The following is a 19,538-nucleotide window of genomic DNA, read 5'->3' on the forward strand; positions in this document are numbered from 1 at the left end:
GGGAGAGGCAGGACTAAAAGGAGCGGAAACTAGTGGGGCCTGGGGGAGGAGCCCAGACCAGACCAGGAGGAGTTTCCGGTTCCAGTGCCTGTGGACTTTCTCCCTGTGGGCCAGTGGTGACACACTGGTGGCCAAGTTCCACCCACATGTCTTGGCTGTTTGGCCCAAATTGTTTTGTTCTTTAATTTCTGGATTGCAACTTATCTTCAGAAATCAGGCAATCTGGCCACACTGGTCTGTTTCCTGCGTGCTCCAGCCACCCAGAGCAGTAACAGCATGTCCTTTCCATGAAGCTTGTGGTCTCCAGTTCCCCACTGCCCTCAGCACTGCTGTTGTCTGCCACATGGCTCATTTCTTACCATCTTGAACTCTAGACATTTAAGTTAGTAACCTCTGCCATCAGTGATGGATACCATGAAAGTGTTTGAGGCAGGAACTTGATAGAACCTGATTTATGTCTTAGAAGATTCCCCCAGCAGTTGTCTTAAAGGATGGACTAAAGAAGGAAGCAGGATTGGAATTGGAAAACCATACAGGAGTCTGTGGCAGTAATCTGAGTGTAAAATACCAAGGCTTATGCTAAGGAGAGACCAGAGCAGAAGGAGCTAGGACCAGAACAACAGGTGTTTAAGAAAGAGAATCAGTGAAATTTAGTGACTGACTGTGAACCAATGAGAGACTAGCCCAGGAAATATTTAAAATAAAGAGCAGGCAGTGGGATGAGGACTGGCTTCCCCTTAGGTCCCTAACACCTTGGCACAGGGTAAGCATTTAATAAACACTTGAATATGGAGATACATCATGGGTGCCATTTCTAAAATGCCTGTCTCTCTGGTCCTTTGCCTCTTTTTGGTCCTAGTGCTTTTGTAAGATCATTGCTTCTCAGGAGTGGGATTGAGTGATGTTCATCTGTTTAACAACAGACCCACTTAGTTTATTGAACTGTGCACGATTCAGTGTCAGGCATTAGAAGTACAGCAAGAGTGTGACATAGATCCAGCCTTGTGTGGTGTGGCATAAATCTCCACATCAACTTGTAGAGCCTGTATTATATCAAAACTTTGACAGGTTTTTTGTGAACTGTAAATCTCTTATTGTTGGGATCATAAAATACACATCCTTATAATCCACAGAGAACCCTAGATTCAGTTCTTCAGAGCATGTATTAGGAAATGTGTGCATTTTCAAATACTACTTAATATTTTTTCATCTTTAGTTTGAAATTTAATATATTGTTGAAAATATGGCAGTAACATATGTGTTTTTGGCTTTAGTATATTAGTAACTATAGTCCCTTGAATGAGTTGTTTTTAAAGGCACCAGTGGCTGTAACACAAGTTTCTTCTGTCATTTACCAGCCTTTGTTTCCTGCTTCTCACAGGTCATTGAGGATCCCATACAAGTGGAACGAGTCAAGTTCGTGTTTGAGACAGAAAATGGATTACTAGGCAAGTATGGCTGCCCTGTGAAGAAGCGCCTGCAGGAAAGGTGCAGAGAGCCCATCATTCCAGCCAGCCTCTCCTCCCCAGGGTTTGCCTGGCACACTCTGCCTGGCACGGATCGCTGAGGAATCCAGGGGTGGTCTGGTCAGGGCTGTTAGACTCCCTCAGTCTAGTCAGGAGAATTAAAGCCAGAGGATCTTACCACCCTGAACACTCCTGCTTTTCGTAAGACAACAGCTTGAGGTCCTTTTACTGGGTCGGGTAAGATTCAGGGGTGCTGTGACTTTCTTCAGCAAGCTAGAGGTTTGCCACTTTAACAAGAAGGCTTTCTTCCACTCTGTAGCCATTGAGGTGGGGAAAGACTAAAACCTTACACTCAGGATATTGTCACGCTCATGAAATGCAATTTCTTTTTTTCTTTTAACCTGTGTTATGAAGGCACTCAAATTTTTATTATCTGCTCATAAAAGTTTTTTGACAACCTTTTCTTTTTCAGAAGGCCAAAATGGCTTTAATGAGCTATATCTTAGGAAAAGTTTAGTTAAAAATAGTCTTATCCAACTCCCACCATCCACCTGTATTCCCAGTTAACTTGAGTCATTTTAGATATTGTTGTGTATTTAAAAGAAGTTTTAGCATCTCCTTTTATTACAGAAAAGAAATTTATGCTTAAAATGTTCTCTAGTTACAACATTCTAGGCCACCGCTTTGGAATGGTGCTCTCTGCTCTGAGCAGCATCCAGGCTCTCTGAAACTTACAGACAATACATGCCTCAAGGGCAGGGAGCAGGCATTACAGTCATCCCTTGGTAACCACAGGGCGCTGGTTCCAGGAGCCACTTGGATACCAAAATCCATAGATGCTCAGGTTCCATAGTCTACCCTTCATATCCATGGTTCTGCACCTGAGGATTCAACCAGCCACAGACTGTGTAGTACTAAATGTATTTATTGAAAAAAATTCACATATAAGTGGACCTGTGCAGTTCAAACCCATGTCAAGAGTTGTCTATATTTATCTTTAAATGCCCAAAGCACAGAACAGTAAATATTTGTTGAAGTGAAATAGTACCATAGATCTCCATTTATCACACTTAAGTATTTTAACTACTCTTTGTCAGTATTGCAGTGAATGGAAAACTTTGAAAGTCTCTAGGTGAATAACCAGCCAATATAAATTTTAGTTCCTTTCAGTTCTTCTGAAAGTCAAACCTTCACCACCTTGTATGTTTCTTGAATACTACTTAAAGTAGTGTTTCTGTCCATTAGAATTTGGAGAACCCTACTAAGTCAGCACTACTGTGCTTTGGTTAAGTTCCCAATCTGCTTATCGAAAGTTTGCTGTGAATTTTCAGCACAGGAGAGCTTGATTAGCTGGGCCCACTTCCGGTTTAGTGCTTTATTGTTAAAATTCCTTCCTTTGTTCTCAGCTCTGATGCACCACAGTAACCACGTGGACAGCAGTCGCTGCTACCAATGTGTCAAATTTCTTGTAACTCTTGCTCAAAAGTAAGTATTGACTCAAAATGCAGTTGAGAAAATGATGTTTTTCATTACAAGTCAGATATGACTCAAGAAAAAAAGTTCCCTTGTTTTGGTACCTAGGAAATCTGAGCCAGTCAGGGCATACTTGCTTGGATGGTACAGACAACTCTTCAAACAATCTCAAAGAGACAAAAAAGGGGAGTATTAAAAGTAACATCTTATGGAATCCAGGGTGGGGGGGGATTGCTGAACTGACAGGCTTTGTACAGAAAAGAGAGGAGTCCAAGGCAGGTTTAGGGACCTCAACAGAAAGAATTCATGAACTGTCACTCAAGATGTCTTTGGTTAACTGTCAGCTGTGTCGGCTTTGAGGTCCCCACTTTCAGAACAGTCTCTCAAGAGGCCAAACCATATAACAGCTACTTCAACCTATGAACCCAGGCACGGTGCTAAATATCGCCTGTATTCTCGTTTAACATTTTCAGCAATTTTATGAGGTTAGGTACTGTTACTAGTCCCATATCATGGGTGGTTTAAGTGACATGCCTGCTGTCAGAGCTCGGACTTGAGCACAGGCTGACTGATTTCAAGGCAAAGGTTCTTTTCTTCTTTTATTTAATTGTGCTAAAATATGTGTGTATTAAGTCACTCAGTCATGTCCAACTCTTTGCAATCCCATGGACTGTAGCCCACCAGGCTCCTTTGTCCATGGAATTCTCCAGGCAAGAATACTGGAGTGGATTGCCATTCCCTTCTCCAGGGGATCTTCCCAACCCAGGGATCGAACCTGTGTCTCTTAGGTCTGCTGCATTAGTGGGTGGGTTCTTTAACACTAGCACCACTTGGGAAGTCCCTAAAATATACATAACATAAAATTCACCATTTTAGCCATTTTTAGGTGTACAGTTCAGTGGCATTAAGTACATTTATAGCATTGTGCAGCTATCACCATCACCATCATCTGTCTCCAGAACTTTTTTCATCTTCTAGAACTGAAATTCTGTAGCCATTAAATAGTACCTCTCCATTCCTCCTCTCTCCAGCTCCTAGCAGCCATCCTTCTACTTTTTGTCCTCATGAATTTGACTGTTGTAGATACCTCACATAAATAGAATCATATCATATTTTTCCTTTCATGACTGGCTTATTTCCCGTAGCATGACGTCTTCCAAGATGTATCCATATTGCGGCATGTGTCAGAATTTCCTTCCTGTTTAAGGTTGAATAATATTCCATTGTATAGATATGCATATGTACTGCATTTTACTTATCCATTCATCTGTCAGTAGATCCTTGGAAAGGTTCTCAATGTTAGAAGGAACCTGAGTTGTTTGCAACTTCAGCTCCCCTATTTATTTATTATGTTGGCCCACAAAAGATCAGAGTGACTGCATGCTAATCCAAGGTTATTTTTTTTAATTGAAGTATAATTGATTACAATATTGTGTTAGTTTCTAGTGTATAACAGTGATTCAGTTAATATTACTTTTTCAGGTTGTTTTCCATTATAGGTTATTACAAGATAGTGAATATAGTTCCCTGTGCTACACAGTAAATCCTTGTTTCTAATCTATTTCATATATAGTAGTTTGTGTCTGTTAACCCCATAGTCCTCTAACTTATCCCTCTTTTCACCCCTTTCCCCTGGTCACCCTAAGTTTGTTTTCTATGTCTGTGTCTGTGTCTGCTTTGTATATAGATTCTTTTATATTATTTAAGATTCCACATATAAATAATACTAAGTATAATATTCTCCAGGTCCATTCCTGTTGCTGCAAATGGCAATATTTCATTCTTTTTATGGCCAAGTATGGAGAAGGACATGACAACCACTCCAGTATTCTTGCCTGGGAAATCTCGTGGACAGAGGAGCCTGCGGGCTACAGTCCACGGGGTCATGAAGAGTCAGACCTGACCAAAGCAACTTAGCACATGCATGGCTGAGTAATATTCCTGTGTGTGTGTATACATGTCACGTCTTCCTAAACCAGTCTTCTGTTAGTGGACACATAGGTCACTCCCATGTCTTGGCTTTTGTAAATAGTATTGCAGAGTAAACATTGGGGTGCACGTATCTTTTCAAAGTAGAGTTTTTGTGTTTCAGGATACATACCCAGGAATGTGACTAACCCAGGATTACTGAGCAGACAGCACTGCCATCACTGAGTTTTGCACTGAGCTCTATTTAGCTTAACTTATTTTGCTCCAGATTTTTCCTGATTCTTAGCCATCCTTGGACTTATACCAGAATGAAAAATCTGTTGGGATTAATCTGCTGCATTTGAGCATCCTCAGCAGATTTAAATGAGAGCCCCATTGAAATAACACATGAACATGCATTTTCCAGATGACATAATATTGTAGACACAGATGGAGATCATCCTGCCACAATTGTAGGTTCATTAATTAGGCTTCATACTGACAGCATGTCATCATAATGACATAAAAACCTAAAAGAGTGGTATTTCCAACTAGTGTTGGGGCCACATAGCATTTCTGATGCCAGCAAACACAAAGTCCATATATTAGTAGTGACTTTATATGTACATCCATATCCTGCACATATCCCATTTTATACACATGTTAATGGCAGTCTCCCCATCGGTACTATCTTCAAATAAGGACAGCTTTCTAGGTGGGCAAATACAAATGGAAAGGGAGAGAGATCCTCCAAAATCAGGTTTTAAAATTGTTTTTCCCTCATATCATTCTTTCTTATTTAAATTATAAAAATTAAAGACTAGTTTGATTTTATCAAGAGGTCATTTATTGTATTCCTTAAAACTACTGGAAAAGAACATAGGCAAAACATTCTGACGTAAATCGTAGCAATGTTTTCTTAGGCCAGTCTCCCAAGGTGATAGAAATAAAAGCAAAAATAAACAAGTGGGACCTGGTCAAGCTTGCACATTTTTGCACAGCAGAGGAAACTATAAATAAAATGAAAAGGTGACCTACAGAATAGGAGAAAATATTTGCAATTGATGCATCCAACAAGGACTTAATTACCAAAATATATGAACAGCTCATATAACTTAACAACAACAACAAAAGATCAAAAAAGTGGGCAGAAGACCTAAATAGACATTTCTCCAAAGAAGACATACAGATGGCCAAGTGGCACATGACAAGATGTTCAACATTGCTAATTATCAGAGAAATGTAAATCAAAGTCAGAACTAGAGTGAGGTATCACCTCACAGCAATCAGAATGGCCATCATTAAAAAGACTACAAATAATAAATGCTCGAGAGGTTGTGGAGAAAAGGGAACCCCTCCTACACTGTTGGTGGAAGTATAAATTGGTATAGCCACTATGGAAAACAGTATGGAGGTTCCTTAAAAACTGAAAATAGAGCTACCATATGATTCAGCAATCCCACTCCTGGACGTATATCCAGAAAAAACTGTTGAAAAGATGCATACACCCCAGTGTTCATTGCAGCGCTATTGTACAAAAGCCAAGACATGAAGCCACCTAAATGTCCATCAGCAGATGAATGGATGAAGATGTAGTACATGTGTACTATGGAATATTACTCAGCTATTAAAAAGACAGTGTCATTTGCAGCAACGTGGATGGACCTAGAGAAGCCATACTAAGTGAAATAAGTCAGAGAGAGACGAATGTCGTATCCCTTATATATGGAATCTGAAGTATGGTACAAAAGAGCTTATTAAAAAAAAAAAAAACAGATTCAGAGACATAGGAAACACACTTACGGTTACCAAAGTGGAAAGGAGGTTGAGGGAGGATAAATTAGGAGTGTGAGATAGCAGATACAGACTACTATGTACAAAATAGATAAACAACAGGTCCTACTGTATAGCACAGAGCACTGTCTTCAATGTCTTGTAATAATCTGTAATGGAAAAGAATCAGAAGAAGTATGTGCATAACTGGTTCATTCTGCGGTACACCAGGAACTAACTCAGCTTTATAAATCAATTATACTTTTAATTTTTTTAAATAATTAAGAGGTTATTTATTAAATGTACAATTTGTTGTGGCTACTTTTGTTTGTTATTTTTCATTTTCCAACCTTGAGTTTTAGTAGAACTGAGTGGATGAGTTAGAGATAGATAAGAAAGGACAACTGAAAGGAGCATTTAATGAAAGTAGCATTTGTGTTTCAGAATTTTAAAGTACTGTATATTAAACAAGAATGTTTGCGAAGAAGGCATGTGGCTAATAACAATTTCCTGCGATCACCAGGTGTCCTGCTGCTAAAGAGTACTTCAAGGAGAATTCCCATCACTGGAGTTGGGCTGTGCAGTGGCTGCAGAAGAAGGTAATTGAGTTTTTCTGCTTCTTTCATGGGAATCAACAACAACATATTTCATCAGGAAATAAAATCTCAGGCTTAATTTGGAGACTGTCAAAGTATTTTCAGAGTTCACACTTTTTTGGGAACAGTTGATACCTAACTTTATGCATGTAATTTGTATCTTAATACATTTGTCTGAATTTTATGGGTAAAAAGGTAAGGATGATTATTTAAGAGGTAGTATTTTAGTGAACTCTTGAAAGCAGAAGTGCAGCCTTATCAAAAAGGATCTCCTGATGTGGTAGAAAGTCTGGGTCAATTTATATACTGTTCTATATGCTTTTTATACTGTAATATGTATTGGTAGAAATCGTTGACTCATGTGGGCTTATTTGTCATCTCTAATGGCCTTTTTGACCTTCCATGTCAGATGTCAGAACATTATTGGACACCACAGAGTAACGTCTCTAATGAAACATCAACTGGAAAAACCTTTCAACGAACAATTTCAGCTCAGGTGAGAGTTGTCTGTTGGTTTTGTGTGGATTGAAATCCCTTAGGTAGAATTTTTAGTGTGTTTCCCAGAAACTGCTGTCTAAAAAAAGAGGTATACATTAAAAGTGAGTGAGGACTGAAGACACGATTGATTTTTCTATGAAAAAGCAGCAAGTGAGTTGTTTGCCTGGAAGGACAGCGGTGAGGGTCATTTAGTGTGGCCCCACCTGCCCCAGAAGTTGACATGAAGGCACCGCCTCCAGAGGTCAGATGAAGGGTGGTCCTCCTCGGTTCTGCTGCCACTGCACACGCTGACTTCTTGTGTTTCAATCTCTGGCAGGACACGTTAGCATACGCCACAGCGCTGCTGAATGAGAAGGAGCAGTCAGGGAGCAGTAACGGGTCGGAGAGCAGTCCTGCTAATGAGAATGGAGAGAGACACTTACAGCAGGTACATCTGTAGGGCAAGTCCTGGGTGAGAGGGCAGTGCCCTCTCTGAGGTTTCCCAGAGACAGCCTCGGTCATCAAGAAAGGAGACCCCAGCGCCGCCCTCTGGGAACCTCTGCTCAGGACTCGTTCTCTGTGCTTACAAAGCAGAGTGGCGTTGCACCGTGACATTTATCCAGGCTTTGGTCTCAATCTGCTGGCTGTTCTACTCAGCTTGGAGAGCATCCTGATAAAGCCCGGTTTGCAGATATGGTCCTTCCAGATTGTACTTCATTCTGTTGGGTTACAAAAAATCACCACTTTCCCCTTCTGCTCTCACCAGCCTTCCTAGAAACACATATGCTTGAAAAGAAGGGCCTTATGCCATTGGAATCTGTGTGCTTGTCAGGGGCGTCAAATTTTTAAGTATTTTTCAATACTAATCACTATAGTAGAAAAAAGAATGAATTATTTATTGAACGCTTACTATGTAGAAGAATGCAGCAGGTTTAAATGTAATGACATGTATCGTTTCTTCCCTCTGGTCCATAACTTTCTGAAAGACCTTCTCCGTAGCTCCATCACAGTGCACGGAGGCCTCATCAAATGAATTTGCTGATGTTCTGTGTGCCACTTTGTTTGTTTGTTTTTAAATCTTTGGGATCCTGGTAATAACCATTGAGGTCGCCATTCCCCTGATTTCACAGAAGGAAACTGACACTCAGCATAGTGATTTGATTTAACTCAAGGCTATGTTATGCCTGTAGGCAAGTCACTAGATTGTTCCTGTAACTCAGTAAGAACACAGAAATGGAAGCTCTGCATAATCAAGAATTGTCAAATATGAGGTCAAACATATACTTGTTATGTTTTATTGCCCTTTGATAAACATTAAGTAGTTAAATGAGGACATGTTAAACTGCAGAACACAGTTAAGTCAGTCGGCACAGGAAAACTTTTTTCTCTTAACGTTATTAAGTATGTATTTATTCCTTTCATTTCCCAAAGGGTTCTGAATCACCCATGATGATCGGCGAGTTAAGAAGTGATCTGGACGATGTGGATCCCTAGGGGCTGTGCCCAGCAGTGATGAGCAGTCATGTCACAGTTACTGGATGCTCAGCACCTTTTTGAAATCAGAATCTCATTCTTGAACCCTTTAGCAGAGCCCGGAGGCTGGACTGGGAGAACCTACCATGAGGGGAGGAGCCCGTGTTTCTAAGGAACGCACTCTTCAGCCCCCGGGGAAGGCCTGGGAGCTGTTTGGCAGTGGGAAGACTCCAGCCTGTGGAGTTCAGCTTACCTGGGGCATGGTCCACATGTGGACTGACACTTCTGTACAGATTTTAGGAAGTAAAGCTGGTGGCAGACTGTTTTGTTACACGAACATACAGGAGTGAGTGAAGATAAAGCTATTGCTTTCTCAATAATGCTACAAAAGAAATTCCTTTGGTTTTTATATATTAAAAAAAAAAGCAAGCTGCCTTTAGATATATGGGGGCAAATTTTTAATCTTGCAGTAACATTGAATAGAATTATCAAGTTTAAAATGATGTAAAAATATGTGATAAAAATTCCTTTTCACTGTAAAATAGTAGTTAAAGAATTCAGTTTACACAGACCTTTGTATTTAATATGTCTCCCTATTTGTATAGAATTTCAGGTGGGTCTGGATGAGAGCCCTGGGCATAAACTTAGATCTTGATGAAATGTTACCAGGATCAAAAATTGGGAAATTAAGCTCTTTAAGGTATTTTTCTGATAAAATTGAGATTGAAAGAGCAATAAAAAAATGCTATGTTCTCTAGAAGTATAGAGTGCATTCTTTGACATCAATCACTAATTGTTCCCAAAACAAATTTTACAAAGAGCAAAATAAAAAGCACTTTAAGATATGATTTTATTGAGTTTGACTTCATAAAATCTTTTTAATGCTTGGAGACATATTGAATAAACTGTAGTCTTAAATCATGTGACCTGCAATCATTTGCTTTGGCTGGAAACTTAATTACTAAAACCCTTGGTACTGGTTGTTTGTGAAGTTAAATATTTGAGTTGAGAGACACTGCTTTGTGAATTTCTGGACATTTTACCACAGAGAAGGAACAGGAGACTTGGTTTCTCCTCAGCGTGATTAATTGACACTGAAAAGATAAGGATAAGAAATAACTAGCAAGCCACTGAACAACTCACCCATTTAGTTGTGTTTCCCAGGTCTCGGCACCATTCACTCATTTCAGGTTAGCTGCCAGCCCACTCCTTTTTCTGGAGTGGAGAGGGGATGCCGACATAGTTTATATATTGTGTACGTTTGGGGTTTTGAGTCACTGCACACATTTTCAATCCTGTTTGTCTTGGTTGCGTGCTCTGCCTTGTTCTGTGCTCCCCACGCACAGAACTAGGGGAGCCTCAGGAAGCACTGGGCGGCCCCAGGCAAGGATCTGCAGTCAGAGACGCAGCGGACCCGAGACAGGGCTGACAGCGGCTCCTGCCATGCACCGCAGACCCTGTGGCCTCACCGTCGAGGGTGCAGTTAGAGTGCGGCCAGGCTGCAGTCTGTAATTGCATGACTGGCCAGTGGTGATGTCTGTCAGAGACACCAGCTGGGTAGAGGGCCAGCACCTCAGAGCAGAGCTGCGCCCCTGAGAAAGGGTCTGAGGTCCTTGGCCGATTTTATGTGGTTCTGATGTTCTTACAAATTCAAATGTGATGTTTTAAAGTGGATTTTTGAGTCCATGAATACCCACACCCTGCTGCCCCCCACCCCCTCCGCCCTCCTCCTCACAAAGCGACCCCTTGGGATGTGACCTTGAAATGCCAGCCACGAGGATGTGGCGCTGGCAGCTGCACTCAGGAGCCCAGATTCAGGAGTGAAATTGCCACTTCTGTCCCTTATTTCCTATGGAAACAATGCCTTCCACAGCCCCCAGCACCTGCTGTCCTCACAGTAGCGTGCGTCGGGACCAGGACCACCTGTCGCTGACACGAGGCACCCTGGTCGGTTTTGCTCACGTTGTTGCTGCAGTGAACGTCACTTTCCCTTTGCCAGTAACCTTGATTTCCCCATGGCTGCAGTCTACCAACCTGCTGATGACTTTTTTTTTTAATGTCATACAACAAAGTGACAATTACGACAGGCTTACCTTGGAAGAGGTGTCATTTTTACTGCCAATCTTTTTGGACGAAGATGTTTTTATAAATCTTTGAAAATGGTCTGCAAGTCGAATAGGAATTGCACAACTAAACCCAATGCTGTGTGTCCTCAAGAAGCTCCCTTCATGAGATCCTTCTTAGGATGGCCAAGTCAGTCCCTTAGAGACATCCTGGGAAAGAAAGCAAAGGAGCCTTCGGACAGGCACCCCAGCCTGTGACTTCCCCTGGAGCCCACACGCGGGCCCAGAGCACGTGTCACCAGGCTCACCCTGTCTTGCTGCACCCTCCCTGCGAACATCAAGGTGTGTGCAGTTACCTTTTGAGCTTGGAACAGGCAGACTGGAATTTTCCTCTGCTACCTCTTGTGTACAAAATCTTGTTTATACAATTTGGAAAAGAAGTAGATAAACTAAGGGAGAATCCTCATTCTAAATTTGGTTCACTGAGTGGCAGAGTTCTTAGCTTCTAAAGGTGTAAAATAAATTTTTCAAAAACAGAGTTGGAGGCTCACTGGCATTTTTCTGTGTAAATCAGAAAATGGCTGTGGTTGGGGAGGGGTGACAGGGGCCGGTGACCTGGAAGGAAATAGTGCCGATTCCTTTTCTACTTTGGACCGATGATGTGAATAGGGCCCATTCTTTAATGATGAAGGGCAGTGGGTCTTTTTCTAAGCTTTTTACTATTTCTCGCTCTGGATATCCTGACCATTTCAGGATTCATTTGCAAAGCTGGATTAAGGATGTGCAGAGCTCAGACCAGTGGCCTGCAGCTGTCTCCCCCATATCTTTCAGGCCTCCCAGCGGTCTCCAGCATAAATCACATCCCTGGTCAAGCTGGATTTCTTGTTGGACCCCACATGTCTCAGCCTCACCCCTGATGCCCTGCCTCTGCCCACATGGTTCCCCTCTCCTGGGCTCTTTGCTGCTCCAGATACTCTGCAGTCCACACCCATTCCTCCCCGGCTCCCAGTGACCAGCTACCAACCTCTGCAAAAGTCAGGTGTTCCCTTTTCTCAAATCTTAGAGCCTTCTGGGTATGAACAGCTAAGGAGCTAACCCCTGGCTCTTGGGTGATGGGGAGAGGGGTCTCTGGCATGTACCACGGGCAGGGTGCCAGTGGGCCCACTTACGCAGATACCCTCTGGCCGTCCAGTCCTTAGCAGCTGGCAGGTTTTGAACACTTTCTAAGACACTAAGTTGTCCGAGTTTGAGAGGACTTTTGCCTTTGCAGGTCAGTTCCCTGATCACGTATAATATGAGCTGTTTAGAGCTAGGCCTTGCTCAAGACAGCGACACTCACCAGCCTCAAAGTGGGTCTGGGGAATGGGGGGCCACATTGCATGAGGTAATTATTCTTTTTGCAAAGTAGAAAGTTATGAGACTTCTTAATTTCAAATCATGAAAAATGACCCTGGACATAATTATTACAGATGCCTCAGCCACTCATTTAAACTTTTGCCATAAACATCAACTCTGTGCCAGGCCCTGGGAGAGGAGAATGGAAGGACACAGGGACCCTGAGCATCTAGAATGTGAGGCACAGGATGCCAAGGAGGGAGAGCCCTGGTTGCTGGGGGGGACTTGGAAATTACAGGCAGACTCCAATTTTATCCCAGGACAGGCTTAAGTACTCAAATACTTGCACTCAAAATACACATACTCTTCAAAGGCTCAATTTGCTCAACCATCCCACAGTTATCTAGCACCTCATATAAGCAAGGTCTCATCCTAGACAGTCAAATTCAGGCAAGAGTCATGACTAAGTTGTTTTTATTTTAAAAAGTCACCATATAATAAAACTGCTACAAAACCTAGTTTTAACTTTTAAGTTACAAAAGGAAAACAGATTTAGAAAAGGTGCTTGCTGTAAAAAGGCAATGGAGGGTTGATGACAAACACAAACCAAAAAGATAGGTGCATGCTTGTTTGCTTGGGTTAGGGGTGGAGTTGAGGGAGCTCAAAGAGGGAGAGTTGCACCTCCCGCCTCCCGCCTCCATCCCTCCAAAGGCCTCTCCGCTCAGGTCCCAGTGCTCTATGCTGGCTCACAGGGTCTGTGTTCCCCTTCTGAATCTCGGCTCTGAAGACAGGTGGCCCAACCAGGTGCAGTAAAAAGTCTTGACTTTAAGGCCAAGTCTGGGTTTATATCGTGGCACTACCTCATGTCCTGGCTCGGTGAGCTAGGTGAGCACCCACCTCCCCATCTCTGGTTCCCAGTTTCCTCCTGAAGCAGGGATGACGGTGTGTGCTATGCAAGGTAGGTGCGTGGACCCGGTGAGAAGCTGGATGGAGCTGCATCCACTGCAAATGCAGAGTCAGCCTTTGGGTGATATCCCCCTGAAGGCTGATGCCAGGTAGGCTGTAAACCTGGACCAGAGCAAGGGGAGAACAGCTAAGATAATCAAAGGCATGGCCCCGTGATCACCAGGGACGCATCTGGCTGCATCTGTCGTGCTGTTGGTGGGGGCTCAAGGTATGGGTAAAAGAGGATTTTTTTTTTTTAATGAAACAAAGATGAACATTTTTAATGATAAAAGATACAAGTCACAAAGAAGAGAGACATCATCATATACCATTAGACACCTTAACAACAAAGATAATAAAGCAAAAATCAGAAGAAATATAAGGGAAAAGAAAACCATAGTGAGACATATTAACATTTTTTCTGAGAATATTTTATCATGTGCAGAAAAAATAAAAATAGGAGCATCTTGAATGATGTCATTAATTAAATGTAATAGATTTATATTTAATTAATTTATATTAACCATAGACTTACCAGGTGGCCTAGTAGTTGCAGGAGATGCAGGTTCAATCCCTGGGTTGGGAAGATCTGGAGGAGGAAGTGGGAACCCACTCCAGTATTCTTGTTTGAAAAATCCCACAAACAGAGAAGCCTGGAGGGCTACAGTCCATGGGGTTGCAAAAGTCGGACATGGCTGAGCACACACCACCATATTAATCATATCCTACACAATTACACTTAAAATTTTATATCTCATATGTTGTCAATAGATGTCCATAGGACATTTAGAAAAACTGGCAAGAAGATAAACATTACTAAATTTCAAAAAGAATTCTTTTTTGTGCGTGTGATTCAGATACACATATACACATGTATTATTTTTGAAGTTGTTTTCCATTATAGGTTATTACTATATATTGGCTATAGTTCTCTGGAGAGTTAGGAATTTTATCAACAAAAGCTGTCTTCAGGAGGTGAGTCCTAATGGCAGAACTGAGAGGGCCCCATGGAGATCAAACTGATGGAGGTCTCTCTAGAAAAAGAGCAAGGACTTAAGCCAAAGAGACTTGGCAGCTGACTCTGGGCTGGTGCTTTGGACCACAACATCCTCTATCCAGAGGGTAGCATAGGCCCTGCCTTTGCCCCAGGGCTGTTCTGAAACCCTGTGAGAAGTTGGGTGGAGAAGCCCTTTGGACATTTTGAAACAGGCCTTTTTTGAAAAGCATCACCCTTATCAGGGCCACCCAGTACCCTCAGAGGCAGGGAAAACATCCTCCACTAATCAGGGAGCCTCACGGGGCTTCCACAAAGCGGGCAGGAAGTGAGGGGCCATCTCTACCTTTCACTTCCCCTGACTGATATTTGGCCTCTTCAGCCTTCAAGCACCTCGCTGTCTCCCCACCGGAGGATGACCACCTCCTGCATGGAGGATTGAGCACTGACTGACTGCTCGATGAAAGGTCATTCTGCCCACAACGTTGGCATCTGGGGAGTGGCTGGCAGGAAGCTGAACACAACCTGGCCTGTGCTAACGGGGGCGTGTGGACCCTGCCCTGCGGTGAGGGGGGGCCTGCCTGGCGCCTGCAGCCCTGCTCCATCAGCCTCCATCCAGCTCAGGCCTGGGGCGGGGTAATGCAGGCCGAGAGCTGGGGTTCTCCCAGGCGGGGAGCCAGCGCACCCCGAGTGCCAGCACCAGAGCTCCAGGAGGAAGAGGTGGCCTCTTTGCCCAGGGTGCAGGCTGAAGAGGGCTTGAGGAGGGGAGAAGAAGGAACCACTTCAAGGCTCAGCCAAGGCCTGGGACCCCTTCCCCGTGAAAGTGTCCTGGGCAGGGCAGTCACTGGGCCTCGCAAGAGGCCTGCTTTCCCTGATGGCTGGCTCCAGCAGCTGCAGGGGCCTCCTCAGCAGTCCTGCCTCCCGCACCGACGCCCCAGCCCCACGTCACACACGTGCTGTCCACCACGTAGGCCCCCGCAGTATGGGAGGCCTCCAGGTGAGTCCCGCAGCCAGTCACTGTCCAGCCCTCTCCCAGGCCATGGTGGCCTGCCAGGACCCCGGGACGAAAGAAAGGGCACGTGAGGCACTCTGCAAGCTAGGCCCAAAAGGCACAAGCGAATGTCTGCAGGCCAACGCGAGCTCCTCTTCTTCCCCTGACACTGTGCCTCCTGCATCTCTCACCATCCCCGTCAGGGGCAAAGCAAAAACCTTGGCAACCCCCCTCCATGGCCCCCACCACAGCCAGTCCATCAGAGCTGTGGGCTCCTCCCCAGGGCCCAGTATCCTGCACGTTCCCTCCCTGGCTAAGCCCCACCGCCCGGGCCAGGACAGTCACAGGAGCTGACCACCGGTGCCAGGGTCCTCCACCTCCCATGGGAGCTGCAGCCTGGGGCAGAGGCGGACCGGCTCAGACACTCGGATGTGAAGGGACTTTCCGTCTCTCCTCTTCAGGCCTCATCAGTCTCCACCTTTTTAGGGTCTGATTCTGAAGCTGGGAAATCCAGAAACAAGTCAGGGCAGGAAAGAGGCACTAAGCTGAGTGACAGGACTCCGGCATTCTCAACTCAGCCTTGCTGCTGGCCTGCTGTGTGACCTTAGGAAAGCCATACACCCTCTCTGAGCCTCTCAGGGAAAACATCATCTCCTCCCACCCCAAGATGGGGAGCAACAGGGAAGGGATTCCAAGGCCTGAGTTGCTAGACCAGGAGAGGGGACACCCTGCTGTAACCCAGCCATCAGGACAGAAGTTCAGGGTGAGCTTGATGTCTCCCTGGGAGACTTAGGCTTCCCTCCAGAGCTTGGGAGTTGGGCACACACCCTGGCTACAACACCTCAGAGAGTGGTCCTGGGCTAGAGCAAGCCTCAATGTCCCTCTACATGAAGTGGAGAGGGAGGCCGTAAGGATGAAACGAGGAAAGGCACGTGCCGGGCACTGGGCAAGGGCTCGGCTCGTGTTAGGGTCGTGGTCACTAGAATCCCTGGGTGCTAGCTGAGGGGCCTTGCGGAAGGCACTCAGCAGGTCAGGGCACACCCCTTCACTGTAAAGTGGGACTCTTTAGGGCGTGCTTCACAGGTAGTGGATTCTATGGCACCCGATGCCTTCAAACTGGCACGTGTCCTGGAGTTTACCTGCTGGGTGATCCAAAGAGTCACCAGAAAATGTGGTCTTCCCATCAAGCCAGGACCCTGATGAGATGGCCGGTGGCCCACTGGGCCTGTCCCAGCCTCTCCACCTCTCTGGGCTCATCTTTCTATTGCAAAGCCATCCTGCCGCCTTCATCAGCCACTCCTACAGCCAGCTCCTAACTTGTCACTCGCCCTTGTCAGCTTCTTCCTCAACCTTCAGTGGCTTCCCAGTATGAAACTCCACGGAAAATCAACTCTTGAGCCAGTTATTTCAGACCCACTACTTGCCCCCTCCCTCAACTCTCCCCAGGACATCCCACGCTCCCACCAAGCAGGACAGCTCAGTCCCTCCACCAGTTTGAGAGGCTCCATCCCCAGATCCCCTGCAAGGTCCCCATCTATGACCACCTGCTACCTACACAGGGGCATGTTTTGGACACAAGCTAACCAATCCACAGTTACCTATATCAAGAATGGATTTTAAAGCAATGGGTGATAACCATGGCAGCCAGCACACTGTCCTCACGCCAAGCTAAACGCTTAGCACCCGTTACCTTCATTCTATTGATGAGGCACCGGAGGCACAGAGAAGTTAAGTAACTTGCGTGGGTCACACAGCGGATGACTGGCAGAGCCAGGATTAAACCCAGGTCAGTTCCACTTTCAGAGCCTCTCCCTGAAAGGCCCCTCCTGCACTGCGCTGCCTGTGGTTAAGTGCCTGCGAAGCTCCGGGCCTGGTGCCCTAGGTGTTACTCATTTTCACAGCAACGCAGTGAAGCAGGAGCTACCACAGCCCCTCTTAGGGAGGAGGAAGCTGAGACTGAGACAGACGAGGTGCCTGCTCAGGGCTCCAGGGATGGAAGGGGCAGCACTGGCCTTCGCACCAGACAGTTGCACTCCAGCGTGGGACCAGCCAGATGCAAGCAGGGGCACAAGAAGCCAAGGATGACGCCTCACCCCAGGGTGAGCCCAGCCTCCTACCTGTGAGCACAGAGCCCTGCTGGGGGCATCAGGCGTGGGTCTGCGCACCAGCCCCAGTTGGCAAAGCTGTGTGGATGCTGCAGTTGGCCAGGGGAGGCAGGCAGCATCTGGCCACAGCGTAGACACCCTCGCCCCCAAACGCGTTGTGGGCCAGGCAGACATGACTGCCCTCTCGGGCCTGAGAGCCAAAAATAGAAACCCTTTTTTTGAAAGGGCTTTACAACACGGAATGAGGGGGTTGGAGGGAACCAACTCAGACACCTGGTCCCAGCCCCTCGAACCCTCTCCAACGTCCCAGCAAGGGGCCAGCCAGCCCCTGAAGACAAGGAACTCACTCCTGTCCAAGACAGACTGTTCTGCAGATGGGCAGCTCTGAATATTATAAAGTTCTTCTGGACACTGATAGTGACTTCAGAATGCAGATACAGGGAAATCATAGACCCAGACTGCTCAGCCCCACACCACTCTCGGCCTCTCCCCCATGCCCTAACTTGCAGGTTCAAGGACACAGTCAAGCACACTCCTGGACACCGTCTCCTGGGCAGAAATGGTTGCCTGCCCCTGTCCTCCCGGCCTAAGCGCTGCCCTTCCACCAAAAGGCCATGACCAGATGGCATCTGTGCCAGGCTCTCTGGCCTTAACCTGAGGCCCCCTCTTTTGCTGGTTTGAGAAGATTTCTCAACTGCAGAACTGTGGAATGTCTGAATGAAAAGGGCCCTGGAGACCACTGATGCAGAGGCAGCGAATCCCCTGCACATGTCTGGTGCTCCCCTCCCCCAAGGCAGCGAGCCCCTGGCACACACGCTGGCCCCACCCCTCAAGGCAGGCGCTGCAATCCATCCAGCCTCATCCTGCAGAGTCTCCCAGGACCCCTCAGTGTGGCTCCTTCTAGAGCACCCAAACTAAGTGACTGAGATATGCGCCATTTAGCTTTAACTTGCAGACAGGGCACTGGAGGAAGGGGTCCGGGCAGATCTGGGCCTGAAAGCGGGAACCCCCATCATGTTCCTGTGGGAGGGCGCAGGTCACCTCGATGCACTCGACCCACCGCCTCCCGCCCCTGCAGAAGTTGGAACAGCCCAGCAGCTCCTCGGGGGGGTGCAGTGGGCCTCAGTCATGCCGTCCACGTGGGCCCAGAGTACACCGACCACACAGTCCTGCAAAGCAGCTGCCCGCCTTCACGGAGGCCCTGGGTTGAGGAGGGATGGCTGAGTAGGGGAGCCTCCATCAGGGCTCTGCTCACGGAGGACTCCAGATCTTTAGCTCCTGGTGGAAGAGAGGGGGGCTTCCCCGGTGGCTCAGTGGTGAAGAATCTGCTGGCAATGTGGGAGTCACAGAAGACACGGGTTCCATCCTTGGGTCTGGAAGATCCCCTGGAAGAGGGCATGGCAGCCCAGTCCTGTATTCTTGCCTGGAGAATCCCACAGACAGAGGAGCCTGGTGGGCTACATTCCAGAGTCAGACACAACTAAAGAGACTTATCCCGCACACGTGGGAGAGAGGGGCCTTAAAGAAGGTGATCAATCTTCCCATTAAAACATATCATCAGAGCCCATATTTGTCAATGTCTCCCAGTCCCCAGAAGCAGGCAGCTGAATCCTCCCTCCATAGGTGAGGGAGGGGCCAGATTGCCCAGTCACACAGACCCCCCGAGACCTCCCAAGCCCCAGCATGGACTCTGCCCACCCTGCCATACTGCTGACCTGCTCCATATGTGCGGGGGCGGGGTGGGGGGGTGCAGTGTGGCCACCAGGTTGGGGTTCCTGAGCTGGTCCTCAGGGAAGAACCAGGCCTCATTGATGACATCTTTGGCAGAGAAACGGATCAGCTCTGCCTCAGTTCAGCCCAGGTGAGCTCCGGCTCGGTGGTCAGCATCATGACCATAATGTCTGGTCATGGGGCAGGGGGTGAGAGACAGGGGTGGCCC

At 46.3% G+C, this 19,538-nt stretch overlaps 1 protein-coding gene across 3 annotated transcripts in view; it reads left to right on the top strand.

Moving 5' to 3' along the window:
• Positions 1 to 11,767, top strand: part of USP24 (ubiquitin specific peptidase 24) — a 136,342-nt gene extending 124,575 nt beyond the window's left edge. For all 3 annotated transcript variants that reach the window (XM_043461184.1, XM_043461186.1, XM_043461185.1), the window contains exons 63-68: positions 1,382 to 1,448; positions 2,873 to 2,951; positions 7,144 to 7,219; positions 7,626 to 7,712; positions 8,031 to 8,141; positions 9,125 to 11,767. In XM_043461184.1, coding sequence (XP_043317119.1) covers positions 1,382 to 1,448; positions 2,873 to 2,951; positions 7,144 to 7,219; positions 7,626 to 7,712; positions 8,031 to 8,141; positions 9,125 to 9,187 — 483 coding nt within the window. In that variant the 3' untranslated portion in view covers positions 9,188 to 11,767. The remainder of the gene's footprint in view (positions 1 to 1,381; positions 1,449 to 2,872; positions 2,952 to 7,143; positions 7,220 to 7,625; positions 7,713 to 8,030; positions 8,142 to 9,124) is intronic.
• Positions 11,768 to 19,538: the final 7,771 nt, after the last annotated feature.

This window comes from Cervus canadensis, chromosome 2 (assembly GCF_019320065.1).
Source record: "Cervus canadensis isolate Bull #8, Minnesota chromosome 2, ASM1932006v1, whole genome shotgun sequence".
Lineage (NCBI taxonomy): Eukaryota > Metazoa > Chordata > Mammalia > Artiodactyla > Cervidae > Cervus > Cervus canadensis.